This window comes from Rhipicephalus microplus, chromosome 1, assembly GCF_043290135.1.
Source record: "Rhipicephalus microplus isolate Deutch F79 chromosome 1, USDA_Rmic, whole genome shotgun sequence".
Classification (NCBI taxonomy): domain Eukaryota; kingdom Metazoa; phylum Arthropoda; class Arachnida; order Ixodida; family Ixodidae; genus Rhipicephalus; species Rhipicephalus microplus.
The window spans coordinates 77652695-77678115 of NC_134700.1; the positions used below are offsets into that span (position 1 = coordinate 77652695).

Here is a 25421-nt window from a genome sequence, read left to right on the forward strand (position 1 = left end):
GAATACTTAAGCTTCCTAAAGTCGGGGCAAGTACAGCATGGCTTTGTGAAGCCAACTGTGTACACATGGTCATCACTTATTTCAGAACGAGCTGAGAACATGTCTTCAGTAGACAGCTCTTCCATGTCTGTATGGGTGTATTCCCCTGCATTAACAAGCCATGAGGCCGGGTGTGCAGGTATTCAGGAACATTTTCACTGTATTTTCTGCATACTGATGCCTGCCTCCTCACTGCCTCATGAAATTTCACTGCAGCTGTGATTATAGATGTTAATGACCATTTCCCACTGGCACTCTTCAAATATTGTGCTTTCAACACCCTGTTTCGGGCCTCAATGTCATTATTTGTGGTCAAAACAACCTCTAAATCCAGTCTGTTAAATGCGACCCAGAGTTCCTTTACAGCAAGCCACACTTCTTCATGGTAAGTGTGGAATATATCATCTTTCCAATGCTCTGAGGTGACAAGGACTTCCAGCACCTTGTCGAACTTATCCTGATTTGAAACACTGGCTAAACATTCCATGAGCCCCAGAGCTTCATTCTGATCAGACTTCCCATTTTCCTTTCTGCGCAGCTACCTTTATAGTCTAGGGAAGTCACAGATGAAGATTTGACTCTCTGGGAACACTTGCTTAATGGCGCTTATTTCTGCCTTGCTGTAGCCTATCATCCAGTATAGGTCAGACTGTTTTCGCAACAAATCCGTGCAGGGGGGGGCCTTGCTTTGATGACGTAGGAACGAACGTCAGGTACGCGGCGAGCGTGCAGCGTTCTGGCGGCATTGGTAGGTGTTCTGCAGCGGCGTGGCGGCCACTTTTTATTTCTTCTTTTTTTTCTCTTTCTCTTTCGAGTGAAAGTCGTTTGGTTCATGGCGTGCACTGGGGACTTCTCTGCCCGGTTCGCGCTCACGTGCAGCGTGCATTATCTGTTTTGCTTGTGGCCAGAGGTGCAATACGACGATGCATGAGCCTTTGGCCGAGAGAATGTGATTTAAGAGTACCTCCAAGAGTTACATCATCATGAAGACGGCTACTCCCACGGCTACCTGAAGTCAGGCGATGAACTTGAGCTGTTTGAAAGGTCATTGGCAGCCGTCAACGAGAGGTGTGCTGTGCGGACATCAAGAAACCTGACCAAGTCGTCCAAATGTAATGATATATTGAATGCTTTTTGATGTATGGCTATGCGCTTTGATTTAGCATTCAAAAGCACAGTAGTAATTTCAATCCAGCAGAACAAGTTTTTAGTTAGGGTTAATGCAACATTATAAAAATTGTTTGGCGTTCTGGAGAATCGAGCTATCCTTGTTCTGGTTACCGGTTCAGAGTTTTCTTAGCACCTACTTATTTCGGTTTGAGTGGAGCGTTGTTCGGGTTACCAGGCCATGATCACAAGTGCAAAAGTTATGATAAACATAGTTGGAACTTGCCGGTTATTTTTCGGTGTTAGTCATAATTAGATATGCGAATGCGTGCTAATCAGTACTAAAAAAAACTAACAAGTCTACCCCTGTGATGTTTACATAAATGCTTTGAATTCTAGGAATAGCCATGCATGGTCGTTTGTTTTGTATGCACCTGTCAATTATTTTGCTTTGCACATTGAAAAAGCAATCGTGCGCAAAACGAGACATTATGTGCATTTGGGCTCAACTAGATGTCAAGCTATGGCCGTATGTGCCGTCCGTTGTCCTGCTAGAAGTGTGAATTAGGTGCCAGAGTCAGGCATAGGCTTGATGTGAACTCTGTATATGAGATGCTGATGTATGTGTCACCGGTAAGCTTTTTGTCATATTATTATAAAGTGTGGAGATAGGTTTGTACTAGGCTTAGCTACTGAGCGCAACCATGTAGGGATGCAACGTCCTCCACTACCTCTGCGTGCGACGACGCTGCGGACGGGTTCGTCGTTTTCTCCGACACGGCGCAGAAACCACGCACGAGGCAGGAAAACAAGAACAATGGGTTTATTAACCTAAGATGCAGCACATCGCGACACTTACGGGCTTGCAGGCCGTATAGGGAACTCTGCAAGACAAAGCAAGTACGCTTGCCTAGGGGGCGACGACTCCCGCACAAGGGCCAAAGTCGAACGCACGAACGAGAAGCCGCCTGCTGAGCAGCACGTCAACCTCTCGTGGAGGCCTGAGAGCATCTGCCGCGACGAGTGAAAAGTCGGACGCAACATAGCTCGTAGGAGAGGAGAATGTCACACGAGGCCCAAAGGGAAATGGCGCTGCGTTGTGACGTAGGCCCGCGAAGCGTAGCGTGCCCGGACATGCCAGCGCGGGACGGAGCTGAAGCTTGGCTCCCCCAGACTAAGAGGCGCCCTGGCAGCCATCTTGGTGAATGCCAATGATTATACGTGCCCGGGCTACGCGGTCGAAGCACGCACGGCAGCTGAGAAACGAGGCGCCTGGTAGGGGGGCGCTCTCGAATCCCACAAAAGTTGCAAGGCCCAGCCAAACTGTAGCATGTTGGTGCTGCTTTGAAGATGTTCCGCCCTAAAACCACACAAAAATTCTGCATGATTTGTAAATACAATCATAATTATTTCGTTGAGGAGAGCCAGGGGGCAGTATATTTTTATGTTTCTTTGTTTGCTGCCATTACACAAAAACTACATTTGACATTACCCTCTGCCATCCATAAAACTAGGCACAGTCATTAGATCGTATTTATTGTGTTTCCTTTTTTTCCCAATGTCATCTTCTCTATGATCGACTCCGGGTCTAGAATCTCTCTGGACAATGTGCCGCTTCGAATTGTCAAGTAAACCTTCAAAGTCTGTATATTTGGAACGGAATACTACTAGAATACAGCAGAAAAAAAGAGGGATCCGATATGCCCTGTGGTTATTTGCTTGCAAACCAGGCTGATAGCGATTCAGCCAGATAGAGTGGGGAAAAAGCTAAAAGGCTTGCCACCCCCCTCCCCAAAATTCGTATGAAGTGGGGTGTTTTGCTGAGCATAAATAATAAAAATAAGACTTTTTGCGGCCTTCAACAAGTACTCGAATAAAGATCTTGGTAATGGGCCTGTTGCAAACGTTTCTGTTTCATGCAGGTATCATGCAGATTGTGTGCAGGCAGTGTAATGAGAGAAAGAGGGAAGGAAAGGCCGGGAGGTCAACCTGACCAGTATAACTGGTTTGCTACCTTACACATGGAAACGGAATAGGAGAGATTGAAAGAAGAAAAGGAAAGAGGCAGAAAGATATCACATCACACAGGATTATGTTACTATAGGTTAGGTTACTTCAGGTTTGCTCCAGAAATCAATGTTATTGATTTCATTCACAGGGATCCAACATTATTGACTAACCAAATAAGGTGTAGGAAAAAAAGCGAATGAATCTTCAAGGAACAAAGAAGGGTTGTGCAGCAACAATGACCTTGAAGTGGATTGAATTGTATCCAGGTTACATAAGGTACTCAATATGCAATCACAAATAAAAATATTTGTGGGTTACTTTCTAGGGACCTTTAACATGGCACTTGGGTCTGTGCAAACCAACAGAGAACAAGCAGTTTTCAAAAATTAATATTGTCCTTGCAGTGGCTTGTGAAAACTTTGTGGCGGATGTCCACTATCATTGCTTCTACTTTGGCTGATAGTAGGGGTTTTAGTACAGCGATCGGATGATGATACCTTCTTTTCCCTCTGACAGTCTTGAACAGATGCTTTGTATCATTACGGTATCGCTACCTGGGCTATAAAATGATCCGCTAGAACTCCCTAATATCAGCTTTTCCTGTTGATTCTAGTGCATGGGACAGGCAAATTCGTCTGATGTAAGGTGGCGCACATAATAATTTGTTAATGTTTGCTTAAAAGTGGGTTTATTTGGGCTAGATGGTTGATAATCTATCTATCTGTCTGTCTGTCTCTCTGTGTGTGTGTGTGTGTATGTGTGTGTGTGCGCGTGCGTGTGACGCTATAATGACTGGGAGACGTGGCCTGGCTCATGCGCCGTTTATTCTATTGCACTTGTTTTCTCGGCTTCTACAAGCCAGCCAGCCAGCCCCTCCCCCCCCACACACACACGCACACGCACACACACACACACACACACATTCTTGCAGGAGAGGGATCTTGCTGGTGCCGGTTAGGGTAACTAACTGGATTCCCAGGGAAGGCAAGCGGGTTAGGGGGAGACGGAAGGTTAGGTGGGCAGATGAGATTAAGAAGTTTGCGGGTATATATTGGCAGCAGCAAGCACAGGACCGGGTTAACTGGCGGAACATGGGAGAGGCCTTTTTCCTGCAGTGGATGTAGTCAGGCTGATGATGATGATGATGATATGTACATCGGCGTAGCGGAGAAAGAAGCACACTGGCTCAGTAGTAAAAACAGGAGTGAGAAAGCACGACGTACGTCGAAACACTTTTAATAATCACAAACGTTTCGGCTGGTGGGCCAGCCTTTGCCAGTGTGTGTGTGTGTGTGTGTGTGTGTGTGTGTGTGTGTGTGTGTGTGTGTGTGTGTGTGTGTGTGCGTGTGTGTGTGTGTGTGTGTGTGTGCGTGCGTGCGTGCGTGTGTGTGTGTGCGCGTGTGAGAAATAGCAAAAAAAAGTTCGTACCATAACGAAAAGTACAACACAGGCAGTCTCGACATCCAAGCGGATATATGTTTTGTACTCTCAATTTTTCATACTCTGCTCTTATTTTGCTATTTTCCCCGTGTACATATACTGGAGAAGTAAAAAGCAACTTTGTGTTCTTTCAATGCTGTCTTCTGTCTCATCTTCACTCTGTCTTCATCTTGGTTTTAAACCGTAAAGTGAGCTCAATATATATAACAATGCCTGCTTTCTAGGTGAACGCACAACAGCCACACGACCAGACAAAAAAGGGGCGCCTGAAAGCAGACAAACACAAGCAGCTGCTGGAGGATCTTGATGCAAAGCAGCAGACTAAGACCAAAAAGACGCGAGTATACGTTAAAATTGCCGATTGCACTTCTCATTGTAACCATGGTTTTGAAAACATTGAAGCTTTTAGCCAAAATATGGACAAGGACATTGCTGAGTGAATTCAAATGTTGACAAGGTAATGAATCACATGCGTATCGGATGTGAAAATGTGCCTGTACTATTACGTGCACGATGTACTTTTTGCGAACAAGAAAAACCTGATAGCAGCTGAAGAGCATTTTCCCCAACACATCGTGATATAAGCAAACAGACCCAAGCTGTTTTTCGGAAAGACCACTTTAGCACAGTGGATCAAGAGAATGCTAGCATCCTTATTGGAAAGATCAGGGATGAGCAACCGGAATCCTCCATTGTCTATCAGCCGTATGCATCACACAGCTTTGTGGGTAGCAGCGGCTCGAACAACGTGAAAGAGAGCATTGCCAACGAGTGTGAAAACATGTTGCTATACTGCTTTCAGATAAAATTCATTAGAAGCATGCTTAAAAAGTATGGAGGCTCCGTAGTTTGCCTAGATTAAATGCACAAGACGACCAACTATGCCCTATCACGTTTCTTCCTTGTTGTGAAAACACCGTCAGGATACACACCAGCTGGTGTGTTTATCATGGGGATTTGAGAAGGCCCACTTCTTCGCTGAGGCTCTAGGAGTTTTCAGGCAGTGGTGTGATAAACGGCCTCACGGGTTTCTTAAACATATGTTGTGACAGCTTGTTAACGCGGAGGAATACACCCATACAGACATGAAAGAGCTGTCCACTGAAGACATGTTCTTAGTTCGTTCTGAAAGAAGTGATGACTATATGTACACAGTCGGCTTAACAAAGCCATTGTGTACCTGCCCTGACTTTAGGAAGCACAAATATCTGTGCAAACAATTCTGTGTTATTTTTCAGTAAAGTGACAGATGGGGTTTTCCTCTCTTACGCAGAGTTACCTAAATCGACCGCAAATTACACTTGGAAGCTGTCCAGAAGCAAGAACAGGTTTCGAGATTCCTCTTGTGAATGAGCCCAGCTCTTTCGAGGTGTTTTCACGGCCTCTTGGCACTGCAGTATAAAAGTCGGACATTCCCTCGGTTGATGAACCAAGCATTGGTGAAGTGCCCTCACAGCCTACGATTGCCTTTATTTCTGCTACAGCAGCTTCCTCACTATCAGAGTTGTGCAAAAGTATAACCGAGGAATGGGAAAAGTGCAATTCCCTCCTTTACTGCTGCTGTGATGTTCACTGTCAGAGGCTAAAGGCTTATTGCAAGCCACTTTCCGTAAGTTGGCTGAATCTGGGCCACAGGCTTCAGACCTTCACATTCGGGGTTAACCAACAAAGGGATGCTCGTTACTGGAGCCTCTTCCAAAGAGAAAGCGTCTATAGTGTGCTCTCACTCTGCCATTGATTGGTTGACTTTTCATAAGAGCTCTAGGCCGGACTGCTAGGAAAAGAAAAACGTGCAAACTTGAAAACTCAATTTTTAACAATACTTCTTAGAATGGTTAGAGTTTTTATAGACTTTTATATGCTACATTTACTGAAGTGCTGCTACAATTGCTCCAAACAAGAAATGCTGCTCCATGCTGCTTCAAAGCATAAGTTTTTTCAGTAACTGCGCTAAACCTGCTCCAAAGTAGCGTTAGGAAATTGAAAACATTGAACTTTGACCATGTCATCAAACATTGAGTCTAAAAAATTGGATACTATCGTGTAGTATGTAGCCTGTATACGTGCTGTATACTAGCATAATGACAATTCTACATATAGTACTGCCATTGTTTATTTACGTGATATAGCTTCATATACGTACCTGACAAGATATTTAGATGAAATATGTGTGAGATTATTTCGATGTCATACTATTTACTAATTACTACTGTGACGACTTTGATGTCCGACTGATTACATGTAGCACTTATCAGCTTTGACCTTATGCATGCCACAAAAACTGGAATTTTCAGTGTATGGCTCATTTGCCTGATTTTAGTTGAAATTTTCAATGTTGACTGTTTTTACGAAATATGACGACATATTGAATGTGTGCCAATTATAAACTGCTGCTTTGGCAATAGTTACATAGGACTGTAACTACTTTTGTAATTTACTCAGCTTAATTGCCTCTATGTCATGTCTGCCATAAGTTATGGTATATTAAATTATGTTGCTCATATTTGTGCTGAATTGCCATCCATCTGTTTATTTAGTTTTCTCTGGTAATTAGAAATAGTTACTGCAGGTGCAATATGTTTATAATATATATTAATGCCTATAAGTGTTTAAATGATGCTTTAATTTCTAGAAGTTTAGAATGTTTTGTCATTTTCTCAGAAAAGCGCCATCTTTCTGCTCCAAAATCAATCTCACTTTTATCATCGTATATGTTTTATACTAGCTGTTATTATGGTCATGTATTTCCAACATTGAAAATAGCTGCGTGTGTAGAGATACTACCTTAATGTACCGTGTTGATTACATTTTAAATTTGTAGATTATATAAAAAGGTATTTTTATGGTATGTGCATAAAACTGTAAGGAAAGTTTCATTCTTTCAGCACTTTAATGAAAGCGCTTACTTGTATACTTTCTTTTTAGGATTTCAATATGGTAGCTCTTGAAAAGATCCTGTTACATTTTTGTCTGGTGGGTACCCCAAGATGTACTCAGTAATGTGCTCGGATACTGCATTTTCTCTAATGTCTAATAATTTCTCTAATGTCGCACTAACCCTAATATAAACTTGTTTTGCCAGGTTGAAATTACAACTGCGCTTTCGAATGCTACATCAAAGCGCATAGAGACACATGAAGACGCAATCGATATATCCTTACACTTAGACGACCTGGTGAGGTCTCTTGAGGTCCGCACAGCATACCTCTCGCTGATGGCAACCAATGACCTCTCAAAAAAGTTTATCATCTGACTTCAGGTAGCCGTGGGTGTAACAGTCTTCATGATGATGCCCTTGGAGGTACTTTTGACACCAGAACACGCAACTTAGCTAATGGAAGCCGCACGCTCGATGCACGGCAGCACATTTTCGCGGGGTCATGCATTTTTGCAATAGTTTAAAGGTGATTATGGCAGTACCATGGAAGCCTTCATCACCAAGAAAGATGAAACGTGAAAAAAAAAAACACGATTGGGTGCCTCTTAATAATCTAACTCGGCCTTTTCTCCCCACTGAAGCTAAGGTTAGCATCGAAATTCAAGCTTTCGAGGCCGTTTTGGAGCAGTTCAGCGCAATTTTCGCAATTTTTATGCTTTTGGAGCAGCTTGGCGCAAGAAAACGGAAATGTATCAAAAATGTGCAGTATGCACAGCTGTCTCACCCCTGTCTCAGCTGAAGGCATTATGAACCCGGTGAGTTTTTTTTTTATCTTGTTTTTTCCTCCACAGTGCCCCCTTTAAGACTTTACATTTAAAACATGCCACATTTCATGCTGACAACTTTTTCGATCATGAAACTGCATAGTCATAAACGTTGCCTCTGAGACGTCATTAACCTTAAGACCATGAAGTTTCATACAATAATAACTAGAGAGGAATTTGGTGCTGCGATTGTGTACTTCCACGGGAATTATGAGAAGTACAGGCTTCGGATTGGATAGGGTTAGCTAGCGAACTGTCTACAGACTTTTTTCTACAGTTTCAGTTGCGTTCTTCGCGAAGCGTGCCTAGTGGGTGGGGTGCAAAGCACTGAAGCAGCGTCTTTGTTGTTCAAAGAGACTGAAGACAGCTAGGTCTCTTGATTTGCTGCAACATTGGAGATTTACGAGCCGTATTTGAGAGCTTAATCAAAGCGTCGTCCCTTCACCGCTGTGAATAGATGTAGCGTCCCATGCCTGTGCAGGATACTGCCTCGAGTTCATGTTTTGCACGGGCGCGTCTTGCCTAAACTCGTTTTAAATCGACTGCAAAGTGATGACGAAACTAAGTAGATGCACCGTGACGCTCCGCTGACTCGACTTAACAATAAAACCAGAGGTACATTGGGGGCAGACGCTGGGACAGACGCACCTAGCGTCACAGAAGACGAAACGATAAGATGTTTTTCACTTAATACTGTGCTGTTATTTCCCTAAATAGATAATGCATACTTGTAAGAGAAGAACAAACATGTTTGTTTTCAAGTGTTGTAAAAAATAATTCATATAATTTTGATGCCAAATCTGGAACGCAATGACAGAGCGATGCATACACTAATGGTCGAATTTGCCCATGTTTCACTTTTGCCACCTTGGTCACGAAAACTTTTTACAATTAAGTGTGGGTACAAATAATTGAAGCAAGTTTCAATTAAATATAAGTTCAAATCCCTTTGTTTTACACTCGGTAAAGAAGCGTCGCGAATCTCAAGAACGTAATCCACCTGAAGCGAATCCGAAGCCTGTACTTCCCACAATTCCCATGGAGGTACAAGCGCTGCTGAAGGAGCCCGCATAGCCATTAGAGCCAGATTCCCCTTTAGGTACTGTTATATGAAACTCTACACTGTAAAAAAAATTTTTTGTCAGAATGGCGGCAAATATACCGGCAGCTCTATTTCCAAACCCATGACTGTCAAAATGACGACAGGTTGTAAATTTGAAATTACGTCACAGTTTTATTATTTTGACCTGTGCCCGTCAATTCAATATACAAGACAACTGTCAAATTGATAACATTTATTTTATACAAGACAACTGTCAAATTGATAACATTTATCCCTGAAAATAACTGAAGGTCGTCATTAGCAAATTACAATGCTCTCTCATCATTTTGATAACTTTCCCGTCAACTCAATATGCAAGCAAATCGTGAAATTGATAACATTTCACTGTGAAAATAACTGCAGTTCGTTACTTGCAAATGGCAGTTCTGTCATCATTTTGACGTTTCTTTCATGAAATGGAAACACACGACTGAACTGTCAGATCGATATTGTTTTACAATGAAAATAACGGTGAGATATAGCTCACCCGTGATTGCTTTTTTCAGATGTCTTTCCCATTAATTCAAAATACCAATGAATGATCAAATTGATAACAATTGACTGTAAAAGTGACGGCAGCACATAATTTCCAACTGACGATGTTCTTCCATCATCTTGATGTCTTTCTGCTCAATTTGAAGTAGAACAAACAGTCCATGTAATTGTAGTTTGACTGTCTTAGGGCAGGCTCTCAATTTTAGATGACAGTGATCAACACAATAGAACCATCAATGAAGCATTTGCTCGTCAAGGTGAGAACAGACTTTGAACATGAGATGCAACTGCATTGTGAATATGATGGCCCAAGAGAAAAAGTGTATTCAGTGTCACCATGAAATGTTGTGTGGCCTACATCACCATGGGACTCTCATTCGACATGGATAGCACCCAATGAAATATGCAATAAGTTTTTCTCAATACTTGCAAATTTATTGATTAAAGTGCTTTGAGCAGGCTGAGCACCCTCTGTGGTATTCCGCTGCCTTTGCCTTTTCCCCGCCCTTTCGTCGGGTTGATCTGCCCAATGTACCTGGAAACAAAAACAATGACAATGAATCCATGTGCAATAAAGTTCTTACCACAATAAAGTTCTTACCAACCAATCCATGCACAATAAACTGTAACAATCATATCGTTTTAGATGTCACACACCAGCAATGCGTCAGCTACACTGCTTTGTACAAGACAGATACCATATTGTCGCAACATGAAGACAGAGGTCGTATTTGAAGACGCAGCGAAAACAGCAGCGGGTCGGTCTTTTTATTAACTGCGCGCGCCAGAGAGTTCCTCGTCTTTCTCGTGCTTGCGTTCTGCATAAAAGCATGCAGATGTGCGTATGCGCTGTCGCCTTCGTGTTTTTCGCGGTACACACGTGACATTTGCCTCCCTCCAAAAATGGCATCGTCCCGATACACAGCCAAAGCGCTCTACTTATAAAAATGCACATAATGCCACAGAGATTGCTCCTACTAATTATTTTACAAAGAGGACCAACGGGGCGCTATGTGAGCGTCTACAGTCCCTGGCAACTAACGAGACGCTATGTGAGCGTCTAGAGTGCCTCGCAACTAACGAGACGCTATGTAGGCGTCTGCAGTGCCTCGCAACCAACGAGACGCTATGTGGGCGTCTACTGTGCCTCGCGCCTGCTCACGCATCTTCGTCAGAGCAGCGCATGCCTCCGGTGTACGAGCACGAGCCGGGAAGACTGACGGAGGAGTTGTTTACGTTTTTAGCAGACTCTTCTTTGTGACATAGCTACTTTTATGGGCACAAGTTCGCCCTCAATAAATCATTTGTGTGTGTTCTCCCTCTTGTATTACGTGACAATATGCCCCGGCACCCACAGGACAAACGAGAGTTAGCTGGACAATTAGGGTTTCATCCGGATGACATGCACGATTTCGGGTGAGCGGTGTCGGCGACTGGAACTGCAATCGCCGTCGGGAATAACTTCGTAGTTGATGTCATTCAATTGTCGGGTGACTCGATATTGGCCGAAGTATCGTCGTAATAGCTTCTCTGAATGTCCGCGTCGGCGTATTGGGATCCAGACCCATACCTTGTCGCCTGGTTTGTAGGTTACGAATTTATGTCGTAGGTCGTATCGTTTCGCATCTTTGTGTTGCTGGTGACAAATACGCACGCGGGCTAGCTGTCGGGCTTCTTCGGCGCGCTGACCGAATTCTTCGGCGTCAGCGTGAGTGTCGTCACACTCGTGCGGCAGCATAGCGTCCAACGTTGTAGTGACTTCGCGCCCGTGTATTAAACCAAACGGCGTCATTCCGGTAGTTTCCTGCCGGGCGGTATTATAGACGAAGGTCACATAAGGCAAGATTTCGTCCCAGTTCTTGTGTTCTCTGTCGACATACATGCAGAGCATGTCTGCGAGGGTCTTATTAAGCCGCTCTGTTAGTTCGTTCGTTTGTGGGTGGTACGCCGTTGTTCTCCGGTGAGCTGTACCGCTGAGCCTAAGAACCGACTCCAAAAGTTCTGCCAGGAACGCAGTTCCTCTATCCGTGATAAGAACTGTTGGAGCACCGTGCCGAAGGACGACGTTTTCTATGAAGAAATGAGCCGCTTCTGCTGCTGTGGCCCTCGGTATGGCTTTAGTTTCTGCGTGGCGAGACAAGTAATCGGTGGCGACAATGATCCATCTGTTCCCTGTGGTAGAAGTTAGAAATGGGCCCAGGAAATCCATTCCGATTTGGGCGAATGGCTTTGCTGGTACTTGGACGGAATGTAATAAGCCTGCCGGCCTGCCGGGTAGTGATTTGTGTCTTTGACAGTCGACACATGTTTGGACGTGATGTTTCACAGCAGCAGGTAGGTTCGGCCAGTAGTAACTGTTTTGCAGATGGGACAATGTTCGAGTGTAACTGAGATGACCGGAGGTGACTTCGTCATGGCAGGCTACTAGAATTTCTTTTCGCAGCGATGCAGGGACGACGAGCAAGTATGGGCTGCCGGTGGGAAAAAAGTTTTTCTTGTATAGGACGTCGTTCCTTAAACAAAAAGATGGCACTCTTCTCGCAAAAACTCGTGGCACGTCTTCACGTCGTCCTTCTAAGAAGTCGATAAGCGGAAGCAGGTCAGGGTCACTGCGCTGCTCTTGTGAAATAGTGGCCGCGTTGATGACTTCCAAGAATGCGGCGTCCATAGACTCGTCATTAATAGCGGCAGGCTCGACGGGTGACCGCGAGAGACAGTCTGCGTCGGTGTGCTTCTTCCCTGATTTATAAATAATGGTCATATCAAACTCCTGAAGCCGAAGACTTCAGCAAGCTAAACGGCCGGATGGGTCTTTCAAGTTAGTGAGCCAGCAAAGCGAGTGGTGATCACTGACAATTTTGAATGAGCGGCCGTACAGATACGGTCGAAATTTGAGAACCGCCCAAACCACGGAGAGGCACTCTTTCTCGGTAGTCGAGTAGTTCTCTGCCGTGCGAGAGAGAGCTCTGCTGGCATAGGCTATCACTTTCTCGCAGTTATCTTGCCATTGTATCAGTACGGCGCCCAGGCCTACATTGCTTGCGTCGGTGTGAAGTGCTGTTGGCGCTTCCTGGTCGAAGTGCGCAAGAACCGGAGGTGTTTGGAGGCGTTGGCGTAATTCGTTGAACGCTGTGTGTTCCTTTTCGCTCCAAAGAAAGGGGACATCCTCTCGTGTGAGCCACGTCAAAGGCGCCGCAATAGACGAAAAGTTGGCTATGAATCGTCGGTAATAAGCGCAGAGGCCTAAGAAGCGTCTCACTGCTCTTTTGTCATGCGGTGCGGGAAACTTTGCGACAGCGTCGATTTTGCCCGGGTCAGGTCGAACACCTTCGTGGCTGACCACGTGGCCTAAGAAGCAAAGTCCGCTGAAACTGAAATGGCACTTCTCTGGTTTTAATGTCAGGCCAGCCGAACGTATAGCTTGTAGAACTGCGAATAATCGACTTAGGTGTTCCTCGAATGTAGCTGAGAAGATGATAACGTCGTCTAGATAGACCAAGCATGTCTGCCACTTCAGTCCCGATAACACAGTGTCCATTAAACGCTGAAAAGTGGCTGGCGCAGAGCATAACCCGAATGGAAGCACTTTAAATTCATAAAGACCGTCCGCGTCACAAAAGCAGTTTTCTCACGGTCTCTCTCGTCGACTTCTATTTGCCAATAACCACTACGCAGGTCCATCGATGAGAAATAGCGTGCATGCCGCAGCCGATCAAGAGAGTCATCTATGCGAGGCAGTGGGTAGACGTCTTTCTTCATTACTTGGTTTAACTTGCAGTAATCTATACAGAAACGCAAGCTGCCGTCTTTCTTTTTAACTAATACCACGGGAGATGCCCAGGGACTTTTGGAAGGCCGTATTACGTCGTCTTGGAGTATCTTCTGAACTTGCTTTTGGATCTCCTCACGTTCTTTCGGAGCCACGCGGTATGGATTTTGACGGATCGGTCTCGTATTTTCTTCAACGATGATTCGGTCAGTGGTGTTTGCTTGACTTTCGACGTGCATGAAAAACAATTTTCGAACTGGTGTATCAGCTCTAGTAGGCGCTGTTTATACGAGGGTGAAAAGGTTTAGCAAATGTTGACAGACAAAGGTGTCGAGGCTGGGATGGTCGCGTCGTCCGGTTGCAAAGCGAAGCAATCTCTGGCTTGGTCCACGTCGTCGTAGTAGGCAATCGCGGTGCCCTTCTGGATGTGACGACGCTCGTTGCTGAAGTTGGTGACGAGCACTTCTGCCCGCCCTTCAATTAGTGCCAGAACGCCTCTCGCTATTGAAACACCTTGCGTAAGCAATAGCGTGTCTATTCGCTCCGCTCATTACGGCACGGCCGTTCACATAACACCGACCCAAAGCAGTAAGATCTCGGCAGGAGCATCACATCATCGGCTACACGTAAACGTTGCAGTTGTTCTTCAGTGGTGGCGTCGACGTAAGGATGGGCGGAAAAGGTGACGATATGTTCTGGAATGTTGATGATGGCATCGTACTCTCGCAGAAAATCCATACCCAAAATCAACTCTTTACAACAGTCCGGTAAAATGACAAAAGTGGCGACGAAGCTCGAATCCCCGATTACGAGCCGAGCAGTGCATTTACCGGTTGGCGTCATTAGCTGTCCACCAGCACTCCTTATGCTCGGCCCACTCCACGGCGTCTTGACCTTCTTAAGGCGGTTGGCGAGCTCTTGTCTCATAATAGAGAAGTCAGCACCAGTGTCAACCAATGCTGTTACGTGGTGTCCGTCTATAATAACGCTGAGGTCGGCACGTACAAATTCATTGGCATTAGTACTCGTGGTTGTCGTCGTCTTCGTCATCATTGTCGTCACGTCACCTTCGTGTAGAGGCAAGGGGGTCTTTTTGGCGTCTCGACGATTGGCAACCTTGCCCCCGGAGGTCGCGGCAGTTAGTTTCCCTGGGAAGGGCTTGCGAAGCGGTTTCTGACGGCGTCAGCGTAGCTTTGGCGATTCGGGGAAGTGTGACCTCGTGCAGGTGAGGGAGACCGCCAGCGACGACTTGGTGAAGACGCTTGGTTGGTCGGCAGGTGATCAGCACCATGGTCACGAGGGTCTTCAAAATAAAATGAACCGGGCCGAGAAAAGTTTCCAAACCGGGCTTCTCGATGACGGCAGTAGCGCAAGATGTGGCCTGGTTCGCCGCAGTGGAAACAAAGGGGTCGACGGTCGGCAGTGCGCCACAAGTCGGTCCGACGTACTGGTGGTCGCCGCACAGGTTCTCGCTGCCACCACAGCAAGGTAACGGGCCGTGGCTGAAAGGGAGCTTCTTCTGGGGCAGACGGATAACGGCGAACGGCATCAGCATAGGTCAGTAGACGTGGTTCAGGTGGTGGCGCCGGTGATGGAAAGGCTTGCCGTAGTTCCTGGCGCACGATTTCCGCGACAGAAGCAACTGGGGGCTCAGTAGACGGAAGGCCAAGAGCCCGCAGCTCTTCCCGCGGGATTTGCCTAATCATTTGGCGTAAAGAGTTTTCGGAAACAGCAGCGTTTTGAGCGGCGGCACCAACAGGCGTTTGGTCGGGCAGGCGGTCAAAGTGGCGGCATCGTTGCCGGAGTGCCCGCTCGATGACAGTCGCCTCTTTGATGAATTCATCCACTGTTGTTGACGGATTTCGTACAAGGCCGGCGAAAAGCGGTTCCTTAACTCCCCGCATCAGGTGACGAACTTTCCTTGCCTCGGGCATGTCAGGATCAGCGCGACGAAATAGACAGGCCATATCCTCAGCGAACATGGCGACGCTTTCGTTTGGCTTTTGCATGCGGGCTTCAATCATCTGTTCTGCGAGATCCCGTCGGTCCGCACTCAGGAACGTCTCGAGAAGCTTTTGGCGGAAATTGTCCCAGGTTTGGAAAGTAGGCTCCCTGTTCTCGTATCATGTGCGAGCGCTATTTTCCATTGCGAAGTAGGCATGGCCAAGTTTTTCTTGCACGCTCCAACGATTCACCACAGCGGTCCGCTCGAACTGGTCGAGCCAGTCCTCGACATCTTCATACGGTTCTCCCCGGAAGACTTCGGGACCACGAGGAGTCTCAAAAGTTACCTGGTAAGGATGAGCCGTCTGGGCCGGAGGGAGATTCCCAGACGTTGAAGGGGCCGCCATGTTGGTAACAGGAGATGCCGTCAAGAGTTCTGGACTTAGGCCTAGTAGGCGCCGGCTGAATCGGTGTACTGGAGTCGTAACAAGATGTTGAGGCTCCGGACTGGGTGTACGGTCCCGAACAACGCTTTCTTGCATCAGGTTGCAGGCCCCAACACCTCCACCAGTGTCGCAACGTGAAGACAGAGGTCGTATTTGAAGACGCAGCGAAAACAGCAGCGGGTCGGTCTTTTTATTAACCGCGCGCGCCAGAGAGTTCCTCGTCTTTCTCGTGTTTGCGTTCTGCATAAAAGCGTGCAGATGCGCGTATGCGCTGCTGCCTTCGTCTTTTTCGCGGGACACACGTGACAATATGCTGAAATAGACAGAAACCCGGAGCAGCAAATGCGACTGCATTTGTAACATGGTCCATGAATATGCTTTGATGCATAATGTTCCCATGAAATCATAGAGCGTAACTCCAAATATTACTATTAAATGTTAAGAGAGCCCACAATTGCACAAATACCCCATGTAGAGGGATGAACATGCACTTCAAGCTGTGATTCTGCAACATCGTTTTTCTTCATTTCAGGAGCACTGCCTTCAATGGAGTCTACACCACTATGTCCCAGTACAGGCTACATGCGCACTTGTGGCAGCCGTCCACACTTATAAACCTCATTATCATGCTCTGAGATTTTACCCTTTATAAATGCTCATTCTAGAGTGTTTGGGCACATGGCCACAAGAGTGCAGAATAGTTCTACCCAAATCTTTTGAGTAATCAAAAGACCTGTTGAATCATAAATGTTTAGGAAAAATTTTTATTATCTGATTGCTGATGTAACACAAAGAATGAACTGTTATAGTGCTAACATTAACTTTACACCCCGACTTTTTCACCTTTACATTTAAAGTGGTGGGACATTACGTGTACACGTGAGATAAAAGCCACATTTTATTTTGAAGGAGCTAGTCAACCCAAGAAGCACCCAAAAGATCTCCAGTTGAAAGGCGACAGATAATCATTGCATCAGCACCTGGGTGGTTTTTCAGCCTATATGGCAGGTATCTGGTCACACTGCTAATAAAAAAAATGAAAGTGATTATTCAAAAAGGTTGCCAACCGTCAAAAAAGTGAGAACTGGGCTATTCTACATTCATGAGCCGAAGGCTAAATGAAAATTCTTTCAATGATAACCTGATAACCTGGGGTTCATAAAAGTGGATTTGGGACAGTAATCTTTGATTTCCCAAATCTGGTCTCAATGCACTCTATCAACCCACTCAAATTCCGACCCGTTTGCTCAAAATGATGCCACAGCCCAATGAAATGCATCTTTTGGATTGCCTAGCAAACCCTGCTACCTCAGAACACAAGCAGCTTGTAGGCTCACAGAAGAGGGAAACGGCGCTGGCCACTTTTATGTTCGAGATATAAAAGACTGGGTCACAGCAAGAGCTTAAGAGGTGGCCCTCAGTGCCAACTAAGGGCCATCTGGCAGGGCTATAGAACTTGTCACTCTCAGTACCAATAATATTTTTAGGACTAGCTAACAAGAAAAGTGGACAGGTTTTTGTCAGTTTACTGCAATATATGCAGATATGTTGGATTTATGCTTACTTCCTGCTTTCCTCTCTTCTAAAAATCAGCACTTGTAAAAATAGTGGACAAATTACATTTATAGTAGAGCTCTTCTATCTGGTTATTTGTCTTTGCCTTTTTCTTGAAAAAATTAACAGAACAAAACTTTATATAACACCCAGAAGTGTTACCTAGCTGTGCTGAAAAGGCACCTAGCCAAGTTTGGGCAATTGAAACTGTGAGACTGGACATGATTACCACCTGAAAACCATCATACTGAAACAGCCTTGCAAATCTGAGCTCCAGAAGCAGGTATAATATCGTGCTACATGGCTGTGTCGCTGCAACCCTATGCATTTATTTTGCCCCCCCCCACTCCCCACACAAAAAGAAAAGGTGCGTGAAAGGAATGTTTTTCAGATCATGTAAGGACTTGGTATAACATTGCAAGAGTAGGAGAGGGGGGGGGGGGGGGGGAGAGAAGCATCTTTACTATGCAAAAAGTTCACTCAACACAACATTCTCTCATTTACCAATTTAAGTTCTAAAATTTTCCACTGTGCACATTTTAAATACTTTTGAATCAGGTGACTTCAGAATCCACTGAAATTAATGGTGAGAGCTAGTGAGAAGCCAACTAAAGCTACCTAGCACATTGATAGCAATGCATCAACGAAGTTTACATGCTCTTCCATATACTGCAGAAACCAATAAATAACATGGTATGCAGCCTTGTGGTAAGGTTCTTCCTATAAATACTAGGTCAACAAGCATGTGAAGTTAATTAACCATCTAACGTCCAATAAGTCCCAAGGACATGATATTTCTGCACTTCTAAAAAGCACCTTTCACACTCACTCACCTCTGCAAAAACTCCAAGGTGAGGGGGCAGCCAGAAGGATATGCTATATTCCACACGAAAAATGCGCCAAGGAGAAGACCCAGGGCCTTCTCAAAGCTTGTTGTGCTTATATATTCCTCCTGGTCCATCACAAGAACAATCTTATTTATGTCCGCCAAGCTTGATCCTGCGTAGAAACAGAATTAGCTCCAATGCAAATGCCCCTCATTAAAGGGGTCCTCCAGCAACTTTCAGTAATAGTAGCTTTATGCACTTCGATGCACACAGTGGCAAATCAGAACATACATATACTCGTACAGTCCAACCGGGCTGTGTTGCTGGGCCTCACAGCACCCTGTCAGCAAATAGGCACAACAGACAATGCTTAATTTCCCTATCATTCCTTTCCACACAATTTGAATCTGTTCAATACCAGTCAGTCTATGCCAAATGTCTAAGCCATTTTGATGACCATCTGAGATTTACATGAAAAAAAAATTATGCTCATTTATAGTACTGAAAACACTGAATTCCTAAAATATTTTGAAATTAAGACACTTTTTGCACACATGGGAGTTTTCTGAATTTTGCAGGATGTTGTCAGTGTGATGGTTTGTCAGAAAAGTTATCCTGAGAGTATAGTTACTTGTTTCCATACAAATCTTGGCTCAAACATTAAGCAAAGGCATTTGTGTTAGGTGTTCGAAGCTAAACAATATTCCTAAAATTTTTGTGCCATGCTCTTACATTTTTTGCCAAAATATACTGTTTGCATTTTTTTACACAGAATAGTTCCATTTGTAGAATATCTGAGCAATGAATGCTTATTCTGCAAAAAGTATATCTTGCACAACAAATATCTTTTTCAGACCACTGATGTTTCCTACGTTACTGAGAAAAAAATCTGCAATTTGAGCTAATAATCAATTTCGTGCACATTGACAAGCAATTTGCACAAGGTGGTGCTGTAATTGAAAAACAACTTGATACCTACCTCAATCAAAACGACACACTAGTTTTTTGATATGGCAAGCTCTACCATACACTTTTTTAAGGAAAAAATAGATTTCTGAAGTCACATAAATGTCTTGAAACCCAAAATGACACTGACAGAATTATTTGTATCATTAACCCCACTCATAGAACATTATGTAAAATTCTGAAGGCTCCCAAGTGACATAAAAATAGCTTTTCTCCAAAATATTCTAGCAACTCACTATTCCCAATGCACTAATTGGGCATAATGTTTTTTCGAATACATTCGAGATGGTCACTGAAATGGCTGAGACATTTGGCTTAAAACGATCGAGGTGTTAGCTACAGGTAAACGCATAACACCTGTCAGGAAAAAAAAAGCTTTACAGACATGTATTTCATGAGAGATTAAAAAAAAACAATGTTCATCATCAAGAAACTATGTGGCGCTTTTTTACAGAAACTTCTTTATGAGAAAATGATGCAGAACAATAGTCAAAGCTTGCTGCCGTATTACAGTGTTGACAAACAAATCCCTCATATCTGAAATGGCACAGCAATGAACATTATCATTTTGAAGGGTTCTCATTCTTGAAATTTAGGATCGTCAGACTATATATATAGCTTGCAAAAAAACATTTTAAGCCACACTAGAACAGAATATTAGAAGAAAAGTTCATGATGATGCAGTGTTGATGTAGCAAACAATTTGACAAGTGCCCTTGTATTCTTCAAGGCTGCAGCCTTGAAGAAGACAAGCCCGCCCGTCAAAGCGTTCGGTCTAGCGCCCCGTTTATGTTCGCGAATCTTTCAACTCGTCAAGATTCCATCTTTCCATGAACTTCTGCCTTTTATTAATAACAATGTGATCTGCAGAACTCATGTTTAGAGCAAAAGATTTATATACGACATACACACCGATGACAGCAAGGTGGGGTGTTGATGGCAACCCTTTCAAGCTTCCTTCAGATGCATGCTGGGAATTCACAAGGCAAAAAACAAGTTAGACTTTGGAGAAACATTAAAAAGACCAGACATACGTATCTGAATAATCCATTATAACCGAACTTCCAAGAGCCTATTCTACAAACATGTTATAGAATGTACCAAAACACATTCTACAGCTGCTGCATCTCATTGAGCACAAACAGCTGAAAATGCAGCTCATATTACAAGTCTCCACATTGTTTAAAGTGTTTATATATAAGAGAGACTGGCAACTTCAGACAGCACCTGCATGATCATGAGAACTATGTCAAAAAGTGGCATCTAATGCACTGGCCAAGCATGAAGCTATGACTTATCACACTACTCAGAGAAGGGATACGTGTATTATCAGGAGGGAAACCGGAAATCAAGCTTGGTGCTTTCAGGTAGTATGCGAGGGATACGATTGGTCAGCTGCCAGCTCGTAATAAGATAACAAGCTACATGACGTCACTAGGCAAAAAAGGTGCTTCCCACATTCACCATGATGGCAACAAGGGGTGCTGACTGACTCTCCCACGTTTAAATATACACATATACCTTACAAAGTGGACGGGGTGATAGCCGCCATGGTGGCTCAGTTGGTAGAGCATTGGATGCGTTATTCGAAGGTCGCAGGTTCGGTCCCTGCCCATAAAAACCTATCTTTTCGTTCACTTTTCTTTTTTCACAATTACTATACAATAACTTCTAATAACATCCCCTATACTTTCCTTGGCATAATTGTCTGTCAGTTCTTATTAATATTGTGTCTAACACAGAAAATGAGCCTTTAAGTTTACACTTCTTTCCTGCCTGCATACCGAATCACTTGAGATACAACCTACGAGACAGACAAACACTGAATCACAGCAATAGAAACATTCTCTCGCCCTAAGCGCGATGCTTGTGTCACGTGCTCAAACTTGCTAAAGGACACTTCTAGTCATTTGGCCTCTTTGTGCGCAAGGCTTCCCCACGAAAGCTGAAATTGGTTTTTTATCACTTATTTGGTTGGTTAATTTTTTTCCCTTCATGTTTTATCTCGACCAGACGGGTTTCTGTTGAACTCTCAATTTCAAGCCCTATCATTAACTTCCCTGAGCACTTCCAAACCAAGGAATATATCTTTGGAAGCAACAAACCATTGTCACTAGGTCCTATGAGAACCCTAGGCAATAAATACAACTGACAGAGTTTACAGAAATATGGCTTCAATAAAACCTAGCTAACTAGGCTCATCTCTAAATACTACACAAGAATGAAACTTCCCATCAATAAAAAAAAAAAACATTCTCTTCCTTGTTAACTATGCAAGGTATAGGCTCATCTCTAAATACTACACAAGAATAAAACTTTCCATCAATAAAAAAAAAACATTCTCTTCCTTGTTAACTATGCAAGGTAACCACTGATTGTGAAGGTAAGTCAAGACTGGGACTACTTCTTGGGCTGTGGCCACTGATAACACAAAAACATTTTAGAAAGAATAGGAAACACAAATAGAAAAGTAGTCAAATACGTGTCACACACGAACAATAGAACCTTTTCTTGCATTTATCGTAAAACGTCAACATTGCACAAATATGAAAAAAAAGAGAATATACCGGATGAAAGGAGACCATCTGGTTGTAGTCTTCATTGAAGAAAAAACACAGCAGTTCCAAGATATAGTAATATCTGGGAACTGCTTCTCCATCCTTGTTGACAGCTGACGTCACCTTCTGAAGCAATGTTCGCATTGCATTTTTTGGCAGCTTCATCATGTGATCAACAACTTTAGGTCCTTTTAAGGTTAGTTCACGAATGAACACTTCCCGAAAAGGAAAACCAACAAGAGTGTCCAGATGCCCAAAAAAAAAGGTTTCTTGAAGCAGATGGGGCCATAGCTCTCGAACGTTCTCTGTACGAACTTTCCCTTCATTAAATTCCTTGCGTTGCAAGGGGTAGGTCTCAGCCATCAGCTTACCAATCTCTTCATGGGATAGGCTGCTTTGCAAAAGCAGGCACCTTTTTTCTTCAAGGATTTCCCAACATTCACAATCAGGCTGCCAAGCAACACAGCCGCAGGAGTTCGTAGGTGCACGAATTTTTTTCACCTGAGGCTCATCCACGCGCTTAGAGGAATCGACTCTTCTCTTTTCATTTCTTCTAGGGCGCCTTCTGTTCTCAAGGAACACAGCCAACTGCCGAGCAAGTGAAGCGGCGCCATCGCCAATCATGTCCCCAGCTGACGTCATGTCGGAAAAAGACTTCGGGTACTTCGTGACCACCATTTGTGCGATCTGCTTCACCACTGTCATGCCAGGTGCCGAGTCATACGTGGCAATTGCTACCCCAAGTGCCTTCACCAGGTTGCGCCTCATTCGTGGCTCCGGCCTTCGTCCTTCTTTGCAGTCGATAAGAAGTTCTTTTGGGAAATCCAGCCATTTGATTTCAAAGTCCTGTAGCCACCTTCGTGAACCAGTCGTGGCTGCATCGGTTGTTTCAAGAGTGCTGGTAACCAATGTCGGCAGTTCTCTGGCTAATCTTACAGTGCTGCTGGTTGGCTCCTCATTTTCGCTGTTTTTGATTTCTTTCAGGAGTTTCCGTGCATAAAATAACTTCACATGAGGTTTCAAATCATCTATTTCTACATAACGAAGGTCTTTTCCATACTGGTACCCTTCTGACTTTAAATAATTAACAAGGGCAGTATGTTGTTCTTCTGGAAGTTCTGGCACCAATCTGTTTATTGCAGCTTCAACCAACTCCATGATCTGGCAATGAAAAAACATGCCATCATTTACAATTTCATTTGCTTGAAATATGTCAGAAAATAAACATGGTAAACCAATGCCACAAGGTGTATAGAGCACCATTGCAGGAAGAGTGATGTGGCTGAAAAACATTTTATAAACAATTTCAGCATGTTTGACCAATCATTCCACTATCTTCTTTGTTCCTATAAAAATTGTAGCGAGACCTACACAAAATTTGTAAACAATGGCTTCATGCAAATTGGTAACTCAAAATTCAGCAGAAGTAAGCGAAACTGCTCCAAAGTAGCGTTGGCAAATTGAAAACATTGAACATTTAACCATGTCATTAAACATCGAGTCTAAAAAAACTGGATACTATCGTGTAGTATGTGGCCTGTATACGTGCTGTATACTAGCATAATGACAATTCTACATATAGTACTGCCATTGTTTATATACGTGATATAGCTCCATATACGCACCTGACAAGATATTTAGATGAAATATGTGTGAGATTATTTCGATTTCATACTATTTACTAATTACTACTGTGACGACTGATGTCCGACTGATTACATTTAGCACTTATCAGCTTCGACCTTATTCATGCTACAAAAACTGGAATTTTCAGTGTATGGCTCATTTAGCAGATTTTAGTTGAAATTTTCAATGTTTACTTTTTTTATGAAATATGAAAACATATGAATGTGTGCCAATTATAAACTGGTGCTTTGGCAATACTTACATGAGACTGTAACTACTTTTGTCGTTTACTCAGCTTAATTGCTTTTATATCATGTCTGCCATAAGTTATGGCATTTTAAATTGTATTGCTCATATTTGTGCTGAATTGCCATCCACCTGTTTAATTAGCTTTCTCTGGTAATTCGAAATAGGTATTGCTCATGCAATTAGTTTATTAATAGATATTAATACCTATAAGTGTTTATATGATGCTTTCATTTCCAGAAGTTTGGAATGTTTTGCCATTTTCTCAGAAAAGTGCCATCTTTCTGCTTCAATATCAATCTCACTTTCATCCTCGTATGTTTTATACTAGCTGTTATTATGGTCATGTATTTCCAACATTGAAAATAGCTGCGTGTGTAGAGATACTATGTTAATGTATCGTGTTGGTTGCATATTTAATTCGTAGATTGTATAAAAACGTGTTTTTAGGGTATGTGTATAAAACTGTATGGAAAGTTTCATTCTTTCAGCACTTTTATGAAAGCACTTGCTAGTATACTTTCTTTTTAGGATTTTAATATGGCAGCTCTTGAAAAGATGCTATTACATTTTTGTCTCGTGGGTACCTCAAGATGTACTTAGTAGTGTGCTTGCATACTGCATTTTCTCTAATGTCTAATAATTTCTCTGATATTGCACTAACCCTAACTTAAACTTGTTTTGCCAGGTTGAAATTACTACTGAGCTTTTGAATGCTAAATCAAAGGGCATAGAGACACATTAAGACGCAATCGATATATCCTTACACTTAGACGACTTGGTGAGGTCTCTTGAGGTCCGCACAGCATACCTCTTGTTGACGGCAGCCAGTGACCTCTCAAAAGTTTATCGTCTGACTTCAGGTAGCCGTCGGAGTAGCAGTCTTCATGATGATGCCCTTGGAGGTACTTTTTGATCCCATTCTATCGGTCAAAGGCTCGTGCATTGTCCCATTCCACACCTCTGGCCACAAGTGAAAGAGATAACACATGCTGCACGCGAGCGCGAACCGAGCAGAAAAGCCTCCAGTGCACACCGTGAAGCAAACTACCTGCGCTCGAAAGTGAGAGAGAAAGAGAAAAAAAAAAGAAAGAAAAGTGACCACCACGCCGCAACAGAACACCTACCAAAGACGCCAGCAGGCTGCACGCACGCCGCGTCCCTGACGTTAGTGCCTACGTCATCGAAGTGAGGCCTCATCCTGCACAGATTTGTTCTGAAAACAGTCTCTCCAAGAATATGTTTTCCACTGGTAGAATTGGAGGATGTTTCGTGTTTTCCATTGGCAGATTCGGAGCAACCCACTGCGCGACGGAGCGTTCCGCATGCTACATCTTACAGAGACGGATTTTGCCGGAACACCGAAAATGCATTGCCGTCATTTCCGGTATCGTCAGGCAGCTCGACGGCAGCTAGGCTGTCTTATGCGTTTCTTTTTTCTTTTATTTTTTTGGGCCGGTGTCTAGTCACCCTGTCCACTTGTTGACATTTCTAAAATTGCGCCATTTGACTCTGCTGGATGTGCTGCTTCTCCCTTTGAGCGACAGCAAGAGGATAAATAACAACAGCGAGGATGACGAACAGTATGTG

General features: G+C 43.8%; 1 protein-coding gene across 16 annotated transcripts in view; it reads right to left on the reverse strand.

Moving 5' to 3' along the window:
* The window catches only part of LOC119178669 (uncharacterized), a 146373-nt gene that overhangs the window by 74422 nt on the left and 46530 nt on the right, over positions 1-25421 (reverse strand). For 2 of the 16 annotated variants that reach the window (XM_037429904.2, XM_037429906.2), the window contains 3 exons: positions 20314-20371; positions 18442-18607; positions 7738-10430 (listed from right to left, as the gene is read on the reverse strand). The exons of 12 other annotated variants lie outside the window; for them this stretch is intronic. In XM_037429904.2, coding sequence (XP_037285801.2) covers positions 10337-10430; positions 18442-18607; positions 20314-20371 — 318 coding nt within the window. In that variant the 3' untranslated portion in view covers positions 7738-10336. Of the gene's footprint in view, positions 1-7737; positions 10431-18441; positions 18608-20313; positions 20372-21968; positions 23121-24598; positions 24785-25421 lie in introns of those variants that run through there. 2 more of the 16 variants (XM_075869622.1, XM_075869620.1) reach the window with 2 other exon arrangements.